At 46.7% G+C, this 23,081-nt stretch overlaps 1 protein-coding gene across 1 annotated transcript; it reads right to left on the bottom strand.

The window, feature by feature from the left end:
* Positions 1-19,287: 19,287 nt before the first annotated feature.
* KCNA5 (potassium voltage-gated channel subfamily A member 5) lies at positions 19,288-22,193 on the bottom strand. Its single transcript, XM_041735328.1, has one exon. It carries the CDS (start codon positions 21,895-21,897, stop codon positions 20,077-20,079), a length of 1,821 nt encoding a protein of 606 aa, XP_041591262.1. The 5' UTR covers positions 21,898-22,193; the 3' UTR covers positions 19,288-20,076.
* Positions 22,194-23,081: the final 888 nt, after the last annotated feature.

Below are 23,081 nucleotides of genomic sequence, written 5' to 3'. Positions count from 1 at the left end.
AAACCCCTCTGTCAATGCCACAGCTATTATAATTCCTCCTCTTCCTTTACTGCTGCTACCATCTACAGAATGGCAGGAACTCTACTATTACTAAGCATCTTGCTTATATCTCATGGATTCTCACAACAAACTCATCAGTTAGGAATTCTTATCACCATTTTACAGATCAGGAAACAGAAGCTGACAGAGGTTAAATAGCTTGCCCAGGCTCAGACACCTCAGAAGTGGCAGGGAAAGGCATCAAAGCTAGATCTGTGTGACTCTGAATATCAAACTCCTAGGTGACTCTTTGAGTGATGTTCTCCGAGACCTTAATTTTAATTTGATTATGCCTAAATCTAAGAATATTTTCAGGAATGATTTATGATCCACTTGTGTGCACAGCACCCTTTCAGGGTAACAGAAGGAAAGTAAAGGTATTCATCCCATGAAACTGAGCCTAAGAAACTCATGAATTTTTGGAGGTCAAAACATTGAGAAAGAAGACAAACCACTAATGGAAGGAGTGTCTCCATTGGAGCCAGATGGGCCCAGGTCTCTACTCTTTAACCTCAGTTTGTTCATCTATAAAACAGGACTAATAATATTTACTCTTCAAGGTTGCTGCGATAAACCATTTATGCACCTAGCACAGTACGTGGCCAGAGTAGACAATCATTCCTGTCAGAAATTTTACTGAGGGCCTGGAAGCTGGAAATATAGTATGGGCTGAGTGAAAATGGTCCCTGCTCTCACTGAATTCACTGTTTAGTATGAGATAAATAGTTGTTTATACTATCATAGCTCACCAAGTCACAGTGTTGAAACACGTAACCAGAAGACAGAGGGCTGCTCTTTACCTAACAACCACAACAAACAGCTCTCTCATGTAAGCTCCACAAGCTAACCAGAGTCCTAGCAAATGAATTTATGAATAGTTTAGGAAATAAGCCACTCCATTAGAAGTGACACTAAAAGCCTGGGTATCTTGGTCTCTCTGAGCAGACACTCCTTTATTTGATAAAAGGAGTAATGTAGATGAATTCTGTTAAATGAGACAGTCATATCAGTAAAAAATAACATCAGAGATGGTACAAAATGGAAACATCTGGTTCTGGAAAAGGAGCTAAAGGAAACGTGGTGCAGAAGCAAGTGAATCAGACCTAAACAGAAGAGCTGGATTCAAGATCCAGAGCAGTGCCTAAATGGCTGTGCAGCTAAGAAAGTCCCCTTATCCCCTCTGGGTCTGTTTCCCAAGTTCTCATCCACCCCTGCCATTCTACGGTTCAATAAATACAAATTAGAAAGATAAGTAAGGGAGACAGAACATAAAGACTCCTAACTCTGGGAAACGAACTAGGGGTGGTGGAAGGGGAGGAGGGCGGGGGGTGGGGGTGAATGGGTGACGGGCACTGAGGGAGGCACTTGACGGGATGAGCACTGGGTGTTATTCTGAATGTTGGCAAATTGAACACCAATAAAAATAAATTTATTATTAAAAAAAGAAATATAAGTAAGAGGTTAGTATGCATAGCAATGAGACTGGCACCGTGGACGAATTGGGCATCTAGTAAACTTAGAGACTAGATCATACCTTGACATCACTTCAGAAGGTGGATTTTCTAAACATGGCTCATCACCAGCAGATTCCTGCCTTACTTCACAGTAAAAGATAATGTTGGCTTTCAGTTACTGACTGGGGCAGTGATTCCCATTTTTTGGCTCTCTTCCTTCAGGGAAGAATTGTTATTTCTGGGACAGCTGTGGGTTGCTGCAGTCACATGACTAGTTCTGGCCAGTGAGATGGGGAGTGAGAGAACTGCATCACACTTCCAGGTAAGAACATTTGACTATGGAGGCAAGTCTCCTCAGAGCTCACCTCTACTCCAGCATGGGCTATTTATTTGTTACCCTTGGGCTTTGTGTTACTGGAATAAACAAAGCTCCCTGCTATCCAATGATGGATAAGTAACATGAGGAAAAAATGAACTTTGTGTTTTATGCCTTTGAGATTGGGGGCTATTTTGTTACTGCAGCATAATATAGCCTATTCTTACTGATACTTCATATTAATATTTTGCTGCTTTAATAGCTTCATGCAATATACACTAGAATTGTGTACTAAAATCCTTTTCATTTAAATATGACTGCCTTCCCCCTGCTTTGACACCAATGCATTGCCTCTACCCCATTCACCATGCTCCTGTAAAACCATTCACATGGAATGCAATGTGACAAGCGGTTCCAGACTTGTAACAGTATAGGGGAAATAAACTCATCCCACTTACTGTTTTTACTTCATTGATTTTCAGGTTAATGGAAATGACCTCTTTTACTTGCAAAATGTACTCTGTCATTTATGAAATATTTACAACCCTATAAGGCAGATAGTATTAGGTCCATTTTATAACCAAAGGACTTGAAATATGGCTTAAGAGACTGCATGAGGATGCTAGTTAATAAGCAGCAATACTAGGATGTGAACTCTCATCTCCTAACTCTATGTGTGGGACTAACTCAACTATGCCACCTTTCGTTCAGCATCTTAACTGAATGGAAATCTCTTTTTGTTTCCATCTATTCTAATAGGGTTTCCCTTAAGTGGAGGAATACTATACCACTCAGTTCTTCATTATTATTAGTTTTTTGCATCCTGATTGTTCAAAAGAGAGTGTGGCTGGCAGAAACCCTCTACCATGTACTCTCAGGGTGATGGAGTCACACTGGCTGTGGGTCTTGGAGGAAATGCCAGTCACTAGGGCTGATACACTGGAGGCTGGCCCTCTGGTCAACCCTGAACTCCTGTGCCCTGCCTTGGTTGTTAGTCTTGGCCCTGATCTTGGAGAGGCTGATAGTCTGTGCAACTCATAACCTCACACTCTGGACCTTGCAAAGTAGCTTGCCCCTGAAGTGTGGGGACAGGGGGCATAGCAGGCCCATAGCAGGCCATAGAAGCCCCGCAAGCACTGCTCAACTACTCCCTCAGAGAGTCTGAGCTAGTCTCCTCTTCTCACACTGCCATCTCCCTTTTCTTTCTTTCCAAGTTTTCCTTTTTGGTAAAGTGTTGGTTTGGGTGGATCAGCTTCCTTTCCTTAATTGCCCATTTTCTGTGTCACTGATACCAATGATGTCAGTTGGGCTAGGACACAAGGACTCAAAGATCTAGGCAGAAAAGCCCCACCATCAAGGGTCTTTAGAGGCTACTGACAAAGAATACCTCTCCATCCTCTCTCCAATTAGCACACTATGCTCAGATGGTACAACACTTCAGATATCACTTGTGTGGTCCCTGAGCCTCCAGAGCTCTCCATTGGATGTGTGTGGTGACACTCACACCAATCTTTGGAGGTGATGTGGTATCAGGGGACCCATGTTATCCTCACTTCACCATAGAAAGCATACCAGGCAAACAGAGAAGATCTACCTCTGTAGGATCTGCCACTGGGATCCCAGTTCCCATGGAGGGTCCATCCTCTTCTCCCCTGAGGTCTTCATGCCTGACACTGATTCCTCTCTCAGCAGAGTGGATGTGGGTGATTCTTTTCAAGAACTTTCTTCCACCAACGAAGTTCTGATGCTGAATTCTTATACTAGGAAGGAGTAAGCTTTCCGGCTGACTGGTGGGAGGCCCAGCTGCTTCATGCTCTCAAGGGCTCAGTTCAGGGCTGGAAAAGGCAGGTAGTAAAGGGAATAAGATAAACTGCCTGGAGGAGGCATAACACTCTCCTGCTTCTTCTTCTCTCCTTCCAACTCAAGGCTCTCAAAGTTGAGGTTAGGTCACAGAGTCCTCAGCTATTGTAGGCACAAAAAACCTTGCAGGGCCTTGTCACATGGGGGTGGGGGGGTCTTGTAGTTTCAGACCTCCATTTCATACCTACCCAACCAGCAAAATCATCCTATTATGCATTTTCATCTCTTTCAGTGCCTTTTGCTTTTTCACAGAAGCAATTTCAAATAGATTTGTAGGATTATTTGATCAGAGTCTTTCTCCCTCATTAGACCCAGCTACATAAAGTCAGAGACCATACAGGTTGCCCTAGCCTAGAAAAGACTAAGCACTAGATAAATATTTGTTGAATGGATGATTTAATCTTCACTGCTGACACAGCAAGAAAGAATAAGCTTAAACTATAGAAAAAAAGCTTAGTTCAGCACTACTCCAGAGCCCACTGCCTGGTTTTAAATCCTGGCTCTGAAACTTATTTCCTATGGGCCCTAGTCAAATATTGCTATCTCATTTTATAGTTCTCAATGGTGGTAAAAGACTTATACTACTGCACCATATGGTTGTTCTGAGGATTAGGTGGGATAATACATGTACCACACTTCAGACAGACTTTGGGCAATATAAATACTCAGTAACTACTAGCTAACTACAGCTTGCTTGTAGATGGAGGTAGCTGAAGGAGAAGTTTTGATTTTGCTCTTTGTAAGATACAGGAATAGATGTGTAATACCTTATACTTATCCAAGGAGGTAGTTTTGAGAGTTAACCAAAAAAAAATTGTTTAACTATAATTTTTCAGCAAAGACACTAGCCATATCTAGAAGTTAGTGTCTCTAAAACAACATGGTCCTGATTATTACACTAGGCAATGACATTGTTAAAGGAATCAGGATATAAATCATGAAGATCTTTGGCAGTAGATAACTGATCATAAGTGTCTAAGACCAAAAGAGAAAAAAGACCTCAGAATTCTTTTTTCCCTTCTCCACACCCATACATCACTTAAAATCTGCCATAGGTGTGTCGCCTGAGCCTGGGGTGCTTGTAGCAGCCCACGATCAGGGAACTGATACCTTTCAAGCAAAAGTAACTCTATGTTTTCCAGGAGACCTGACCACATCGCAGGGGAAAAAAATCATGATATTTTATCTGTTCCTCATGGACAACTTTTCAGCAAAAGTCAGGTATGATATTATGGAATATGTAATGTTGGTCTTCCATTTAAAACAAGATGCACCATCTTCCCATATTTCCTAAGTGGGATAAAGGAAATAAATTTGTTCTACAACATCCAAGTTATTTCTCTAATGACCAATGGCATTTTTCAGCAAGAAAGCAAAAAATGTGTAACCCTTTTTGGTGGCAACGCATTGGCAGGCTTCCCTCGGGCCAAGGGGATCTGCTGAGGCCCAGCATGGCCAGGCAACCTTAGACATAGTGGTGGTGCCCTAGCCTAAGGGAGTCAGGCCACAGGCCTAACAGGAGCTGGGCAGAGCATGTAGGAAGGGCAGAGCTGTGTTGACTACTATGAGAGGACATGAGCAGCTGTGCTGAAATGGAGATAAGCAGAGAGGAAAGAAAACGGTTCTCAGACAGAAAAGCCAGTAGGGACCTGGGAACACTCTCAGGCCTCTGCCCTGGCTGAACGTCACTGCCCCAGATCTCCTACAAGCCCTCCTTATCTGTCTCCTTAAAATATCAGTTTTATCAGGTAATTCTCTCTTCTTTTTGTTTTTATTCAAGGTTTTATTTATTTGAGAGAGAGCATGCACACAAGCAGGGGGAGGAGCAGAGGGAGAGGGAGAAGCAGATTCCCTGCTGAGCAGGAAGCCCCACTCAGGGCCCAGTCTCAGGACCCTGGGATCATGACCTGAGCCAAAGGCAAACACTTAACTAACTGAGCCACCCAGGAACCCTAATTCCCTCATCTTGAAAACCTCCATAGTGGCCCTCATCTATGGTATAGAATGAGTCCCAAGCTCCTGAATCAGCTGTTCAAAGCCTACCGCAGCTGGCCTCAACTTATCTTCCCAAATTGGGCTCCTACAATTCCCATGAACCTTCTCAGATACTCACATACCTTCGGCTCAAGCAAAAACAAACTCTTACTCTCTTCTCAGTGCATTTTCCACACTTACTTCCAGAATTTTGTGGTCATAATTTCCCTTCCTGCTACTGAGCTCTGCTCTTCCCTGACCTGGCTCTTCTTTTCCAACTTTTCAAATCCTGTGCTAGCCTGAAGGTAGGTCTTCATTGCTTTACCTTGACCACTTACCAACATGGATCTTTGCTCCTACACGGTCAGCCTTCAACCACCCAGCTTCCTGGGTGGAAAGAGACACACAGTCTGGAGGCATAGAGTATGGGTTTAAATTTAGCTGTGCCAGTTATTAACTGTGTGATTTCTCTAAATTTTCTTGTCTCTAAAACCTGGGAAGTTTTTTAATGCACATAAAATGTCTGCCATGAAGCATGACACAGTAGGTGCACAGTAAGTAGCAGCTAGTAGTATTAGTAGTGCCTAGTACCTTGAATTCCTAAATCTCATCTGACTCAATTTGACACACAGTGTCTTTACTGTACTCCCCCCACCATGGTGGCTCACTTCTGAGTTCTTAGAATGGACCCAGAAAATATTTTGAGGGGGTCTCTGGGTGTTTTTGCTATAAGTTCATTGGTTTTTCTTAAGTAAAATAAAGGTGATGAGGCCTGAGACCAGCTTTGTACTCAATTGACAAGCCAGCTTCACAGAGCCTGGAGACAAATCCATATAACAGTCTTAGGATGAAGTCGATGTGTGCTTCTGAGAAGGGAAGCCCTTGAGAGTTACACTCTTGATCTGAGAGCCAGAGCTTTCTCTGTGGAGCTGCCTGAGAACACCAGCAGCTTGCTAAGGAAACCACTTGGTTGTCAAAACACATCCCAACTTCCCTTGTCAGCGATGTCAGCTAACATCTTAAGAGAATGGCAGGGCAAGCTCTTGGGAGTTCAATGCAGATAAATGATTTGTAGATGTCACGTAGACCCCAGAGGGGGTGGGGCGGGGGATGCTAGTGTATATGGAAGTCACTTCTATTTCAAAGCAATGGAAAATTGTGAAACTTCCAGATTTCTTATATAAGCCCATGTACCATATTTTAGAATTTATAAATAGTAAAAAATTACTATAAATCCACTTGTCCCTACCACACCACAATAATAAAACCTCCGCTTATGCTAGAAATAACTTCCTATGCCTTTTTTTTTTTTTTTTTGGTCTTTAAGACCAATAATCTTATTACTCTCTTTTCTCCATCCAGGTATGCCTTCTCTCTTGTTGCTGTTGATTCAATCAATCAACCAACAAGTATTTATCATGCTTTACTATGTGCTCAGAACTCTATCAGGAGCCAAGGAAGATAACAGAAAAAAACATGGCCTCTGTCCTCAAGGAACAATTTAAAATATAGTTATCCTGTCAAATCTGCATTACCCAAGACCTTCTGCTAGCCTTCAGTCAGCAGTCAGTCAGCCTAGAAATATTTATTACACATTGCTGTGCGCCTGGGGTACAGAGAGTGGATGAGTCGGACAAGGTCCTAGTTCACATAGAGCTTACATTCCAGTAGAAGAAAGAAGCAAGTTCAGAAATGGTGAGTGCTATAAACGAAATTAGATAAAAGACAGGTAGATGGAGCTGAAGGGGCAGGAGGTCAGAGAAAGCCTTTCTGAAGAGGTGGTGTGACTAATTTGTCAAAAGAGCTAAGATATAAGAGAAGAGGTGCTTAGAAATTCCTTCCAGAGAAAAAATGAGTGGGAAATTTCAGAAAGGGACATGAGAGACTTCTAACACTGGGAAACGAACAAGGGGTGGTAGAAAGGGAGGTGGGCGGGGGGTGGGGGTGACTAGGTGACGGGCACTGAGGGGGGCACTTGATGGGATGAGCACTGGATGGGATGGAGCACTGGATCCCCTTGATGGGATGAGCATTCTATATGTTGGCAAATTGAACACCAATAAAAAATAAATTAAAAAAAAGAAATTCCTTCCAGTAGGGAGCTGCCTATAAATGCTGGAGAAACACAAAGGATACTAGAATGGACTGTAGGTCTCTTGGTCGAGGGCTACATTTTATTCATAGCACTAAGCTTAGCACCTGATACATAGACGATGCTGAATGATAGTGATGTGTAACATTATTCACAATTTACTACATGACAGGGAATGGACTGAGCACCTGCCATGCACTGTTCGTTCAATTCTCACAACTGCCATATGGGTAAGGTACTGCTATCCCTTCATGATAGACCCAAAGATGTTTCATAGAAAATAAGCTAGAGTGACAGTGCAAACCCTGGTGGTCCATTTCAGGACCTGTTGGTTTCCTATGCTGTGATGCATGTAGGCATGAGTGAATGAATGATCGATTGTCAACGTGATCTTTTACCTCATTAATTTCTAGGAGGGCTACAGAGATGAAGCCTACGTGCTTCAGGCTTTGGATTGTTGGAATCCATATAGTAAATGCACCTGGCACATAGCTACACCCAAATAGTCACACATTTTCCAATATCCAACCAAATAGCCACTTGTCTGAGATGAGAGGCAGTCTGAGAGAGTTTAGTTTTTAAGGTTGGACAAATCAAACAGTAAAATAAATGATATTTTCTTTCCTCCTGTGTAGCTCATCAGTTCACAAGAAATTTTTGTGTAGTGCCCTGTGATGGTCAGGAAAGAGCCCAGTTCTCAGATCTATGCTGGAAACAAAGCTGAGATAAGATGAGAGCGAGTCACACATTTAGGGCTTCTTGTACAGTGGGCCAGGACAGTCTTATTCTTGCTCTGCTGCACTGAGGGTCCACTCACGGCCCCAGGAATTCTACCCATGTACCTCTGCTCAAACGAAGGCTTCCTCCTGGATCCCCTGCCACTTTTTCTACCAGTGTACATCCCACCATCCTTCAAATCCATTCCAAACACCTGATTCCTGTATCCATTTTTGTCATTTGTGCACTTAGTTTGGGCTGCTTCACAGATTGTGGACAAATAATTACTTCTAATTCATCTTTTTAGATCTTATAGCCCTAGCCCAACAGGGGAGATATTAGTGCTTAATAAACATTGCTGAAATGAATTTTACATTGCTCCCACTTGGAGGAGGCAGGGCTTGTTCTAAACTCCCTTCTGGAATTTCACATGGCAATAACAACAAAAAAATGACCCTTGCTGAGGGTTTACTGCCTAACAAACATCTATGTTGTTTATTATATTTGCCCATGACAACTCTGAAAGAAGGCCATATTATTATTCCTAGTTTATCATTGGAAAAGACTGCAAGACATTTAGAAGGGAATTGCTTGCATTTGGTCATATTGCTGATAAATGGCAAAACTAGGATTCCAACTCAGATCTACCTGCCTCCAAACCTCTCGTTTAACCAAATGCTTGACTGCCTCATTACCTCCCCATACACTGGCCCTGTGGCTTCTCTTTATGCCTTCCTGACCCTCTTCCACCTGTGGCCCATATATCCCAGCCCTACCTTCAGCCTCCTGGGGTACAGCACACTCCCCAGCTGCTATCTGGAGGCCCTAAGTTCTTCATTCCCCACAATTCTTTTTTTTAAAGGTTTTATTTATTTATTCATGAGAGACACAGAGAGAAAGAGAGGCAGAGACACAGGCAGAGACACAGGCTCCATGCAAGGAGCCTGACGTGGAACTCCATCCTGGGTCTCCAGGATCATGCCCTGGGCTGAAGGTGGCGCTAAACCGCTGAGTCCCTGGGCTGCCCCCAACAATTCTTTAATCCATCTACCATCTAGCATTCCACTGCCAGACTCTGCCTCCCTCTACACAACCTTCTGTTTAAACTCCCATTTTCTAGGCTGTGAGATTATAACTAAGTTGCATTTGATTTAACTAGTTCATACCAAAGTATGAGTGACTGCTTGCCACTTAAAGTTCAGTGGGAATTTGGCATTTGATATCCATCAACTCAAAGAACTGAGTCTGAGTAGCACACAAATGTTGAACATTTATTATTTGGGTGTCAGAAGGTCTGTACATAAAATTTGCTTTAGAAAACTCTAATGAATTCATGGTTAGACTTCATTCATAATGTTTATCAAACAATTCAACATTTTTTCATCATGATCCCATCATTGTTCCTTTTTCCAGGTTTGTCTCTGAAATTCAGTGTCCACACTATATAGCCCCTCTACTGTCCACAGCGTGAGGGTGGTCTAGACACAGAATCAGAAAGGGGTGATCACTAATTCACAGCAGAGACTTAATCCTCAGCGTTGCCCTCTTGGAGTTTTCCCAGAAAAGACCTAACAAACCCTGTCTTGCTGGGGATGGCATCAGAGCAACCCTTTCAAAGCTGCAGAACAAAGGCTTCAATGTGGCTCTGGGAAATTCCATGCTCCACTCAGATCCAGGTCTGGTTTGGTGGCCTCCAGCTGTCAACATCTGGAATCCATTTCCCACTTGGAAAAGCCACCCAGACAGAACTGCCTATACCCATAATTGGGCCTAGTGATGTGGCCAAGGAAGCATGGGGATCCCCTGAGGGCTGGGAGGGGATTGGTCAGTGTCAGATTATCCAACAAAAAAGAGGTAACCTGAACTGAGGGCACTAGCTCAAGAGGTGACATTGAAAAAAAAATTTTTTTAATTATTTGATATTTCAGTAAAAGCATCAAGGAAAATATTAGAACTTTTGGGAACTTTCTTAAATTTATGCTTTGGTTAGTATTGCTTTTATTTTGAATTACATATGAGGGAGCATCATATTATTTTCAGTGCTTAAGATGTCTAAAGATTTTACCCAGTCCTGGGCCAGGAATTAGACAACTATATTGTATTAGACTGGGGTTGAGGACGGATTAAATGCCACACAGAACACCCTAATGTCTTATGTATGCCTAAATTCCAGCAGCTAGCACAGCACAGCTCAGAAAATGTGTGATGGTCTCATTACACTTGGCCCTGTAGGCACTGTTGCTACTGGTATGACAGTCAACCAACCTAGCAATCCAAGGCTTCCCGTGGAAATGACAGTGGAGATTGATGGAAAAAGAGACAGTCACCACTCCCCTCACCTCCCACTTGCACTTGGGCGACTGTTTAATAATCTTCCAGCGTCAGACATTTTGGGAGTAAGGGAGATGGAGTGTTGGAAATAGTAAGATTTCATCGTTCAACAACAGGTGTACATTGGTTGTCCTTGGCACATCTGATGTATAGTCACTTTCACCAACAGTTTTTTACCCACAGTGACAACTTCTCCGGTCTTCCACCTTGTCCCTCAGCCAAATCCTCTCTTTCTTTCCCACCCTATGGCTCTTCCTCAGCTCTGAAACACTCCCCCAGATCCTCATCCAGAGCATGTTCCATCTTTCTAATTCTAGGAGAGCCAGCTCACATTGGATGTCTTCATCAACCTGGACTACACACATGGTGAGTGAAGGCAGAACAATGACAATTGAAAATGCAGGCCAATCTCCCACAGCTTCCTAGATGCAAAAAATGTATCAGTGACCACTCTACAACATTCATTGTGGGAGGCTCAAAGTGACTATATTTTATTGCATTGCAAAACAGCTTGCCAAGGACTTAACCCAGCTCCCTAACCATAGCAGGTGCCTCATCAACACATTACATATGGAGATTATGATGAAGCTCATTTATACGCACAGTGTCTTAGGAGGCCTGGAACCTACTCCTAGGGTACATGCAAAATGTCAGAAGAGGAGTCAATGCAGTCCAGAAAGCCATATTATTGAGTGTCCACTGGATTCCAGGCTAATTCTAGGCACCAAGATGAATTGGAAGATGGCAGCCAGTTCCTACTCAGAAGGAAGGAAGGTAGGTAAAGAACCACCAAGGTTGGGGCAGATGTATTTACGATAGGAATACTAAAGAAGGGAAATGGCTGTGGGCTGGAGGAACTGAAGTTGGCTCCTTTAAGGAGAAGGTATTTGAGCTGTTCGTTGAAGTAGGAGTAGAATTTCAACAGATAAAAGTAAGAGTCAGGTATTCCAACCAAGAGGATGACTGAGGCACTCTGCTGGGTGTCACCCAGGAACATAACTTTATCCATTTGGCTACAAGGTGTGAGTGTCTTTGGAGGTACATCATGTAGAGAAAGAAAAGGCTGAAAAAGGAAAATCTAAATATCACATTAAGGAGAACTTCCACATCAGGTCAAAGGGATGGTATTATTCTGTTTAGTAGTCCTTAAATGACTTGATCATATGTGTTGTCCTCCAGAGAGATTAATTTAAAAGTTCCAAGTAGGTTGAATGGAGGCAGACATGAAAGGCAAAAAGAAAGACCATGGGAAGCATACTATGGCCATCCCAGATTCCAATTTAAAACTGGTGTCCAAAGGACATGGAATTTATAGGTGACTTTACTACAACCAAAGAAGAAAAACAACAAAAAATAACAATATAATAATAATGTGTATACTATATAGAGAGAACAATAGAGGAACAGAAGCATAAACAATGGTCAGTTGTCCAACCTAGAGATTCTGTAAGAAATACAGTTGACCCTTGAACAACATGGAGGTTAGGGGCACCACCTCCCATGCCATTGAAAATCTGCATATAACTTTCGACTCCCCCCAAACTTAACTACTGATAGCCTACTGTTGACCAGAAGTCTTACCAATAACATGAACAGTTGATTAACACATATTTTGTATGTTACATGCACTATATGCTGTATTCTTATAATAGTAAGCTGGAGAAAATAAAATATTAAGAAAACCATAAAGATGAGAAAATACATTTATAGGACTGTACTGTATGTATAAAAAAAATTTCCATGTATAAATCTATCCATGCTGTTCAAGCCCATGTTGTTAGGGATCAATTGTACTTCCTGGCACTTGGATGCCTTGGCCACCTAAGCACAAGGGACTGTGCTTGGGATCGCTTTCTTCAATTTTTCATGTGACATCCTTTTTAAAAATGCAGATTATTGCAGTAATAGAAAATTTAATCAGCTAGGGAAGAAAACAAGCCATGTTTCCTCTGACTGGCACGGATTACTAAGAGGTACCCATTCAGGTCTTAGTGATCTCAGTTGTTTATAATACATGCCAGAGGGACAGATGTTTGCACTTCTTGGAGTAAAGCTGCTGTATAAATCTTCAGTTTTGTTATTGCAGCAACCTGTAAAATTACAATAAATATTCCATTGCAATGGTGTTACATTATAGGCATGTAGAAGTTCCAAAAGAGCAGGCCTTGCATTGGAACACAATTTACACACCACCAAAAAAAAAAAAAAAAAAAAAATGAAGCCAAGGACTCTTAAAAGTAGTCTTCAGATGTTTTAGAAGAAAGATCACTATAAAACTGAAAACAAGAAAATGAAAAGGCAAACTCATTCTTTCTATGTAGAAGTGAACATTTAGCAGATTATTACTGATCTCTCACTATACTGGAGTGCATGGCTTGATGTATGCAAAGGCCATGTGCAAGGAGCTGACAGTGGTGGCCAGACCCAAGATGTCATGAGCTGTGAGCAGCCAGCTCGCAACCTGACAGAAAATCTCTGGGCCCGAGGGCTAGAGTTACATGGGACAAGACAGGGTTGTGGGACTTGGCAGGAAGGCTCATGGGGCAGGAGGATGGTGATGACTTATACTAAGAAGCACTAAATCAATGCCCTTTCCCTCACTCTGCTCTGGATCACTTCTAGAAACCCTGGTTCAAATAACTCTGCTGGGTTTAGATCAATCCCCCAAACCTTTAAGTGCAATTGTATTTCTTAAGGGCATTTTTAGCTGATTCTTTGGTTTTATTTTTAGGTTTTTTTAGTTATGATTTTTTGCAGGTATCTGCTTATGTTCAGGCAGGTATAGCCTGCCCACAGGAGTCTCTGAGTTTCCTGAGAGCAGAATTGGTTTCATTCCTGTTTCTATCACAGTACCCAGGACTGTTGGCTGTGCCAGCAGATAGAGGACACTGTGGGAGACAGAAGTAACTTCTCCTGGGTACAGAGGACATGCATGAGAGAGGATATAGAGAATGTGGTGAGAAGAGGGAAATACTGGGCAATCCACCTCAATGGCCAGTGCTTGTCTCCAGTTCCTTTACCATCTACACCTCTCCACTTCTCCCAAAGGAGGGTTCTCACACTGAGAAAGGAGACCCAGTGCCTCCCAGAAGAAGGAAAGAGTGTGGGGAGGCTGCAAGGGGAAACCCTACTGTCCTCCGGAAACCTTCAGTCTTGAAAGAACCACAGAGGAGCGTGCTCAAGGGCATCCAAGCCGACTTCACTGTCCAGGTGCCAGTGGGGCTATCTTGAATGTCTAGGCAATCACAGGCTTTGCACACAGAATTCTGGCTCTCCCACCATACTCTCTTCTTAATCCCACTACATTCCCTCCTAGGTTTTACCATTACTGTTCCTACTCTTTGAATAGTTATGAGAAACTATAGGTGTCTAGGGCTTCTCTCCTCCCTGCTCCCTACCTCTCATGTGGGGCTGGCCTCAGTCTACAGTCTCAGAGTGGTCATACCTGCTTTTTAGCACAGACTCAAAAATCTGTTAGGGTCTCCTGTTAGTTGGCCAAGCAATTAAGGGGGTATCTGAGGGTTTTTCCCTCCCACCCCCACTAATTTTTAAAACTTGTGTCTGAACCCATCACTGGCCTTCCAGAAGAAATTTGCATTGTGCTTCTCTTGGTGAGATGGTCCCACTGCATCTCTTTCGAGTGTGCTGCCTGAAATGGCAGGGCCACATTCCTGATCCTCAGTGGTAGGTGGTGCTGGGATTGACAATCCTGCCTGGAGCTGTCCAGGGGGCCTTCACTTTCCCCTGGCACTCAGCCTTGAGGTCTCCACCCCTGTACTTCTCTAGGAAAACATACACTCACTCCCTCCTGGTGCTCCCATGGTCCCCACACTCCTGTCCCCCTTTCTTCACCCTATTTTGTGCTTTCTCCTTCTTCCCTCACGTGTTGCTCTTCTTGAACTATGCTTCTCTCTCCTCTAGTCACAACACTGCTCATTTCCCCAATGGCCCACAATTTCCAAATGATTTAGCAAAATATTCATTTGCTTACTTGATTGTTGATTCTCCCCCACTAGACTGGAAAACCAATCAGGGAAGGTCCCTTGGCAGTTATTCCCAGAGCATAGCATGGTGCTGCCACAAACGAAATATTGGTTGAATAATATTGTTGAATAAATGAATGAATAAGTGAATGAACAAATGAATGAATGATAGTATCAGGGACACTGGATTACAGATGTTTCAGTTCCCTCCCTCGACAATGAGATCTTGTCTATAGGAGCCTGTTTATTACAGTGCTATACCTCCATTGCCCATAGAGGCTTGACATTTGTAATAAGTGTAAGTAGAATTGAGCAAAATCAAATCACAGGAAACAAATCAGGGCTTTGCAAGCATGACTGGATACCCAGGAGGCAGCCCTCACAGGCAGACTGGGTAAACATAAACCAATGTGGCAGGGATGTGCTCAGGAAGGCAGGGTAGGAGGCAGATTGAGAATTTTCATGCCAAAGCAGTAGAATGGAACACAAGGAGAAATTCAACCTAGGAGTCAGGAAAGACAATGCCAGTCCTTACTTTGGGTGTGACCTTGAGGAAATCACCTCTTGTCTCTGGGTCTCAGTTTGCTCATTTGTAAAATAAGCAGGACAGACCAGATTACTTGGAAGGTTCCTGCCAGCTGAAACATGACATGGAGCAAAGTTTGACATGAGAAAATAAATAGCAATTAAAAGGGCAGGTAACAAGCATCTGGCTTTGTCTGAGGCCTGTGTTCTGAAGTTGATTCACTCCAGGCTGTGTCACAGCTCCCCCACCATGCACACCCCTATACATGTGCATACCATATGCATACCATGCATACGCAAAGGACACACAAGCCCAGAGCCCATCGCCAGAGAAGAGTCAGGTGAAGAGGGGAGAGAGGGTGTATCCCAAGGACTCCCTCCCTGTATGATGTCACGTCCAGGGAGAGACTAAGGACCAGAAGGAGAAGGAGGCCCAACCTCTGGCAGTCTGGGCCCACTACCACCCACAGCTTGCAGAAAACCCACTGCTCAGAGTCTTAGGCAGAGGTTCAAATTTGGCATTTTCTTCCTCCTCCCTCAAAGTAGGGCAGCCTTTCCCATAGCCACTAGCACAGTCTTAGGCAGAGGTTCCAATTTGGCATTTTCTTCCTCCTCCCTCAAAGTAGGGCAGCCTTTCCCATAGCCACTAGCACAGTCTTAGGCAGAGGTTCCAATTTGGCATTTTCTTCCTCCTCCCTCAAAGTAGGGCAGCCTTTCCCATAGCCACTAGCACAGTCTAATTTTCATGAGGATGTAGAAGTGAGTAACATCTTCTTAATAAGGCCTTCCCTGCTCTAGGAAATCCTAGCACGAGATCCTCCCTTCTCTAAGCCAGGGAGCAGCATTTGCAAGAAACACCAAATTCAATGGGGTAAAATCAAATCAGGGAGCCAGGTCAGGCATCACAGGCATGACTGGATGCCCAGGAGGCACCCTCTGTGTGACAGATAAACCAATAAGAGACAGATGTGCAGCTCTTGCGCTAAGGTTGGTTTTGACATTTTTAAATGACTATATTTTAAATAGTTATGTGTGTACCTATGGTAGGAGTTTCCATTTCCTTCTAGGCCTCCAAACTACAGGATTTACTCTCTGGCCCTTTTCAGAACTTTTGCCAGCCTCTGCCCTGAACAACTGCTGAGTGTCCCTGTCAATGGCAAAATTGGAACTCTGACTGTAGTGCTGGGAGCAGCCTTTAACTCTGGACACCACCTGAGAATGATGGTGATAGGACAGGGCAGTCACTGTCTGACCCACTGCTCCCATCTCCTTCATTCCCACTGCTTCCTCTCTTCCTAGCCACCTCCCAGGTCTCTAGAAGCTTCTCTTTTCTACCCTATTCTTCCTCACCCTCCCACACCTGACCCATAACACTGTATTTGGAAACTCCCAAGACACTTGACCACATGCTGTCTTGCATGATTTGCTTGTTCTATAAGGATTGCTTCTCCAGAGGGACTGGAAGCGTGAGAAGGCAGGGACCACATCCTGACGTGTGTTCTGGTATTCCCCAACCCCAGCACAATAAGGAGTGCTGGGCCTGGAGCAGCTGGTGAGTAGCCATGTGCTGCTGAAGTCCAAGTGCAGAGAATACTTGAACACCACCCAGGGTCACACTCCACTGTGCATAAGTCTGCCATTTCTGGAGGGCACTTGGAGCAAGGTGTCCCTGCTCCAAGAGAAACACTTTGTGCCGTCCACTCCAAGCCCAGAAGTGCTTCTATCATTAACACTAGAATCACTCGAAGGCCAGCTCTGTGAAAAGATTCCTCTAGGGCTGGTATTCTGTTTCATTTTCCCCTCCAGGGAGTGTTTCAGGCAGGGAAAATCAAGGAGCTGGGTTTCTTAAAGCATGTGAAACTATTTGTTTTTTGAATCTGTCATTGCTTAGGGTTCAGGAAGCATATGGACAGGAGAAGAAACCAGTAAGTAGAGAAAAGGAAGGGGCCAGATGCTTTGTAATAGAGAAGCTGTCCTTCCACAAGAGCATGACACAGAGTGCAGCCCTGTTCTCTGAGTTCTGGTTGCCAGAGCTGGTAGATTAGGAACTCAGTGCTGGTTTCCTGCAGTGGGAGCCAAGACACAACATCTGGAAAAAAGCCTGGCTGAAGCCACTTGATCTAATCTCCTCAGGAAGGTGGAGGCTATGGAAAGTCAATGACAGCATAGAAGAGGAGAGGGGGAGAGCATGAAGGGACCCTTATCTCAGATAGCCTGAGTAAGAGCCTTGACATTAAGGTTCCTTTTCAGTTCATCAATGTGAAGAGGCAAACGATGATAGCTGGAGTGAAGCAGCACAGCCTATTTCAGGAATCATGGCAACAGGTGGACTAGGAAGACAGAGATATTGAAACCATTGAACCGCCTGGTGGGTGCCCAGCCAGTACCCCAGGGCAGGTATCGGGGCACTGAAATCTAGGATGGGAGGCTGCAGCAGGGCACTCGGGTACCCGACACCCCCTCCAGCACTGCCCTGAGGGCCCCCCTTCAGAACCCTGCCCTGTATCCCCTTCTTTCATGTAAACTACATAAACACTCTATTTTCCTTCCCTCTCTCCCTGAGGATTTGTATTAGACGGAAGCCACTTACTGGACATTTCAATGAAGCAGTTGTTCTATTTGGACCAAAACCTATGAGCACCCAGACACATCTAAGACCTGCGTGTTGCTCTCTGAGCCTAAAAGAACTGACTTTCAGATAATGATGTCCCTTTTATCTTTAAAGGAGGGTGGAGCCTGAAGGGGGATCCAGTCCCAATCACCAGGTGTGTGCTGAACTATATACATTAGCTTTAAAGACATACATTAGGGCTTGGAGGTGAGTCTGTGGAGTTGAGCTTTGGCAAGATGCCCTGCTTTTAGGCAGATTGTAAATTATAAATAAATAGTCTCTGTTCTTCTTTTGCTTCAGCATGTAATGAAAAACAACAGAGCCCTGCCTGCACAATTCTTCTGTTTCCGCCTCAGATTTGCTGTTAACAGTTCCTGACTGGAAATGACTCCAGGCAGTCACAGACACTGGCTTTTATTATCATGTCGGCGTCTTATTTAAATCCACAGTTCCCAGACATCAATTTAGCAAAGCCTCTCTCACCCCATGGAGATGTGGATGCACCCTCAGAGCCAAACATCAAGCTCCCTGTTGTTGTGGGGGAGGTGTGATTGTGGCCCACCCTGGTGTGGATGTAAGACAACGGGTCTTTAGATTATTTAGCAGCAAAAGCAAGAGAAGGAATCTGGAGCCCCCTGGAAGGTAGTTAATCCCAGAGAGAAATTGCAGCCAGTGTTATACCTACTATGAACCACCCACCCAGTGAACAGAAAACCAAGAGTTTCTTTCTGAGTTGGGGATTGCTCAGCACAAGGCCACAATCTGTAGAAACTAGCCTCTAATGTGGCCAGGCAAATCCTTCCGTTTGGCTTCTTTCTGCCTCTGTCCACCTGAAAGGCTCTGCATTCTCTGTCACACCATGGTTGAGGGGGAGAGTTTAACATAGAGCAATCTTCCCTCCTTTCCTCTTCTGTGACTTTCACACCAGGACTGCACTTCTGTGAACAGGCTTTATGTCTGTGAGAATCAGGCTTGTTTCACAGAGCTGTTGAGAGCCCTGTGAAGCAGGGCTTAAAGCCTGCAGACAAAGCAGAACTCTGAACTGCAGCCCCAAGAGATGGCTGTGGGGCTGCGGGGGTCTGATCTTCCCTTGCCTTTTAGCTGCACACACACACACACACACACACACACACGCACACGTGCTGACAGTTGCATCTGATAGCACAGCATCAGGCAGTATGTCAGGAATAGCCTGAGACAAACAGAATTTGCTCCTCTGTGATGCACAGAGGGGGCCCAACAAAAAGAAGTTGACCATCAAATCATTACTTTTCCAAGTAATCCATCCCAGTCAAGGTGGTGTTTGCTCTGACTTCAAAAGCAGAAAAAGCAAGATCCTTTTAAAATCTTCAAAAAACAACAACAAAAAACAACTAACACTCGCCTCAGCCACATACATTTTATTTCCTGGGATAGAAATAAAGAGAATGAATTATCAAAAGTCTTTCTTCAACGTCATTAAAATGCTTTTCAAAGAAAATTACAAGAATTGTTTAAGGCGCACAGAGAAGGTCAGTCTTGCCTTTCTTCCAGAACATTCCTTACCCTAGACGCAAAACACCGATACCAGATCCCAGAAAACAGAGAGGCTTACAGACAACAGGAACCAGAACAGCCATAACCAGGGTCTCTGGCTCTAATAGAATCATCACAGAAAAACATCACAATAACTCTCTCTCTTCCATAAATACAGCATTTCTGGAAAATGTATCCAAAATATCTCCATCTGAACTACAGTACAAAAATCCACTCACTGGCCATAAAAATAATATTTTCCCCTATACACAAATAAAATCATATGTAAAGCAAATTTGGAACACATGGAGGGGGTTACAAAATCCCTTGGGATCTTGGCTATTTAAAGTCATTTTTTGTTTGGGTTATCCCTCTGCTGGGTATAGGGAACTGGCTACAAATACATCCATTTCGTAGTGCTCACCATTTCAACAGCTCCTGCGTCATGGAATGTGGTACTTTTTAAAAATAGGCGACCCTTGGTGTCATGGAAAGAAGAGGAAAAATGGGGGATCAAGGGAGGGAGGGAAGGAGAGAAGTCTAAAGAGGGACAGACTTCAAGGTGGGCTTGAAATACTCCGTGGTCTAAAGTCAGTACCCCGGCTCAGGAGGTCTCTGCTATCCCCACCCCACTACCACCACTCTGCCGGGGCTCCCCCTTACAAATCCGTTTCCCGACTCGTGTCCAGGCAGAGGGCATAGAGGGATCTCCGCAAGTCCACATTGCTTTTGGCCTTGAGGTTACACTTCTCCAGGGGGCAGCTGCCCCTTCGGGCTCCGTCTGCATTCTCCAGGGACACTCCAGCCTTGCACAGGGACCCCTTGCTCCAGCTGGTCTTCCGAGGGCCTCCGCTGTCCAGCCCTGTCCCCTGGCTCTGGCTGCCCTGCTCTTCCTTCAGAGCGGCCTGCTCCTCGTGGTCCGTCTCCCGGTGGTAGAAGTAGTTGAAGTTGGAGACAATGACGGGCACAGGCAGGGCGATGGTGAGGACCCCGGCGATGGCGCACAGCGAGCCCACGATCTTGCCCCCCACAGTGACAGGCCTCATGTCCCCGTAGCCTACCGTGGTCATTGTGACGACTGCCCACCAGAAGGCGTCCGGGATGCTGGAAAAGTGGGTCTCCTGGTTGTCAGCCTCTGCGAAGTAGACGGCACTGGAGAAGAGGATGACTCCGATGAAGAGGAAGAAGATGAGCAGGCCCAGCTCCCTCATGGAGGCCTGCAAGGTCTTGCCCAGGATCTGCAGCCCCTTGGAGTGGCGGGAGAGCTTGAAGATGCGGAACACCCGGACCAGGCGGATCACTCTGAGGATGGCCAGGGACATGGCCTGCTGCCCATTCTGGCCACCCCCTCCCCCGCCTGGCTGTTGCTCAGCCAGCTCGGTGCCCAGGGTGATGAAGTAGGGGAAGATAGCCACCACGTCAATGATGTTCATGATGTTCCGGGAGAACTCCGCTTTGCTGGGGCAGGCGAAGAAGCGCACAAGCAGCTCGAAGGTGAACCAGATGACGCACGTGGTCTCTACGATGAAGAAGGGGTCCGCCAGGGTCCGCGGCAGGAGAGGTGCCACCGTGGGGCCAGAGCGGGGCGCCAGGGCCGCGCTGCCGTTGGTGCCCCGGGCGGGCCCAGGAGGGCGGGGGGGCCCCGGGGGATGGCGCAGCAGCTCGCGCTCGTCCCTGAACTCGGGCAAGGTCTCCAAGCAGAAGGTGATGATGGAGATGAGAATGACCAAGACCGAGACGATCGCGATGGCCCTGGCGGACCCGGAGCTCTCCGGGTACTCGAAGATAAGCCACACCTGGCGCTGGAACTCGTTGCGGGGCAGGGGCTTCTCCTCCTCCTTGATGAAGCCCTCGTCCTCGCGGAAGCGCTCCAGGGCCTCGTCCCCCAGCTGGTAGAAGCGGATCTCATCTGCGAACACGTCCAGCGAGACGTTGACCGGCCTGCGCAGGCGGCCCCCGGACTGGTAGTAGTAGAGGATGCCGTCGAAGCTGGGCCGGTTGCGGTCGAAGAAGTACTCGTTCCTCAGGGGGTCGAAGTAGCGCAGGCGCTTGGCCGGGTCCCCCAGGAGGGTGTCGGGGAACTGCGCCAGGGTGCCCAGCTGCGTCTCGAAGCGCAGCCCCGAGATGTTGATGAGGACGCGCTGGTGGTGGAAGGGCCCCGAGCCCGAGCCCGAGCCCGAGCCCGAGCCCGAGCCCGGCGCCTGGTCCTCCGCCAGGCCCAGGGCGGGGTCGCCGTCTCCCTCCTCGTCCTCCGGGGGCAGCCGTCGAGGCAGCGCCGGCGGGGGCCGCGCCCCGGGGTCCGCTCCCCTGGGCGGGCCGCGCTCCCTGGGCTCGCGCTCCTTGGGGCCGTCGCCGCGCCCAGCCGTCGGGGGGCACTGGAGCTCCCCCCCTACGGCCTGGCCACAGCCTGCCCGGGCCTCACCTCCGCCCCTGACGGTCATGGCCCCGCCGTTCTCCAGGGGCACCAGGGCGATCTCCATGGCCAGGGGGCAGGGGGCATGCTGCGCCCCCACCGACCGGCGTCCGAGCCCCCCGCTCGCGCCCGGCTGGGCGCCTTGGGGTCGGGCTCCTCTCCAGCCGTCGGCCGGCCTCCCTGTGGGGCGGGCTGGGGCTGCTGGCGCGATCCCCCGGCTCGGCCCTGACGTCAAGAAGCTGCTGCCCTGCTCGCTGCCTCGCTCTCCGCTCCGGCAGCCCGTTACCAGGCAGCCAAAAGCCTCCTTCCAGCAGATGCAACCTCCAGCCCCTCTCTGGCTGCGGGGCGGCGCTCGGCCTCCACCCAGCGCCGCTCTCCCGCCTCTTCCCTACCCCCGCCCCGTCCCCTCCCCTCCTCCCTCCCCCGCTTCCCCTCCCGGGTCTCCAGCAGCGGGTGTCTCCCCGGAGGGCACGGCTGGGGCCTGGGGCCACTGGGGGGGGGGGTGTGGCGGAGAAGGGAGCAGCCTGGAGGTGGGGGGGGGGGAGGGGGGAGTGAGAGGCTGAAGGAACAGGTTGTACCGACAGCGCCAAAACTCCCAGGGCAACCAGATGAGAATAGCTGTGGGTTTCAGTTCACCTGGGAACCCGCTGAACGCCAAGTGGACTCCAGGGGAAATGAACTGCCTTGCGTTGGACGGATGAGACATGAAATAACAGCCCTTTTACAATCCTCCTTTGGAGGAGTAACTAACCATTCCATCTTCTTGGGGAAGAATATGGACAAGAAGAGGCTGGGCAGAGCTATGGGCCCTGGGGATCTATAGATCTAGAGATACCTAGGGCTGCAGATACCTCCACACCAGGGTGTAGAAGCCTCTCTCTTCCCACCCAAAGGTAACCGGCTGAGAGCTGGCAGTGGCCCCCTGCCATAGCCCTGGGACAGCCCTGATTCCCAGTCCAGAAAGTCATGGCCCGTGGGACAAATTCACTGTCTGGTCTCCTATTCCTGAGGACATACAACTCCTCACTCTGCATAAATCCGGTTTGCAAAATCCAGTAAGAGAGAAAGAGAGGAAGAGAGCTGTTCTTCTCCGGTGAAGTTTGGAGCTGGCAACTGCAGCTTTGTGTGTGTGTGTGGGGAGGGGGGGGGGTTGGTTATGTAGGGGGCAGGAGTGGGGCCCTGGAGGCTGTGGAATCCCAGGGTTGAGGCCTCCAAGGAGCAGAATAAGAAGCAATACTTACTTTGTTCCTA

The sequence above is a fragment of the Vulpes lagopus genome, chromosome 21, assembly GCF_018345385.1.
Source record: "Vulpes lagopus strain Blue_001 chromosome 21, ASM1834538v1, whole genome shotgun sequence".
Classification (NCBI taxonomy): Eukaryota; Metazoa; Chordata; class Mammalia; order Carnivora; family Canidae; genus Vulpes; species Vulpes lagopus.
This window is presented reverse-complemented; position numbering and strand designations above follow the sequence as displayed.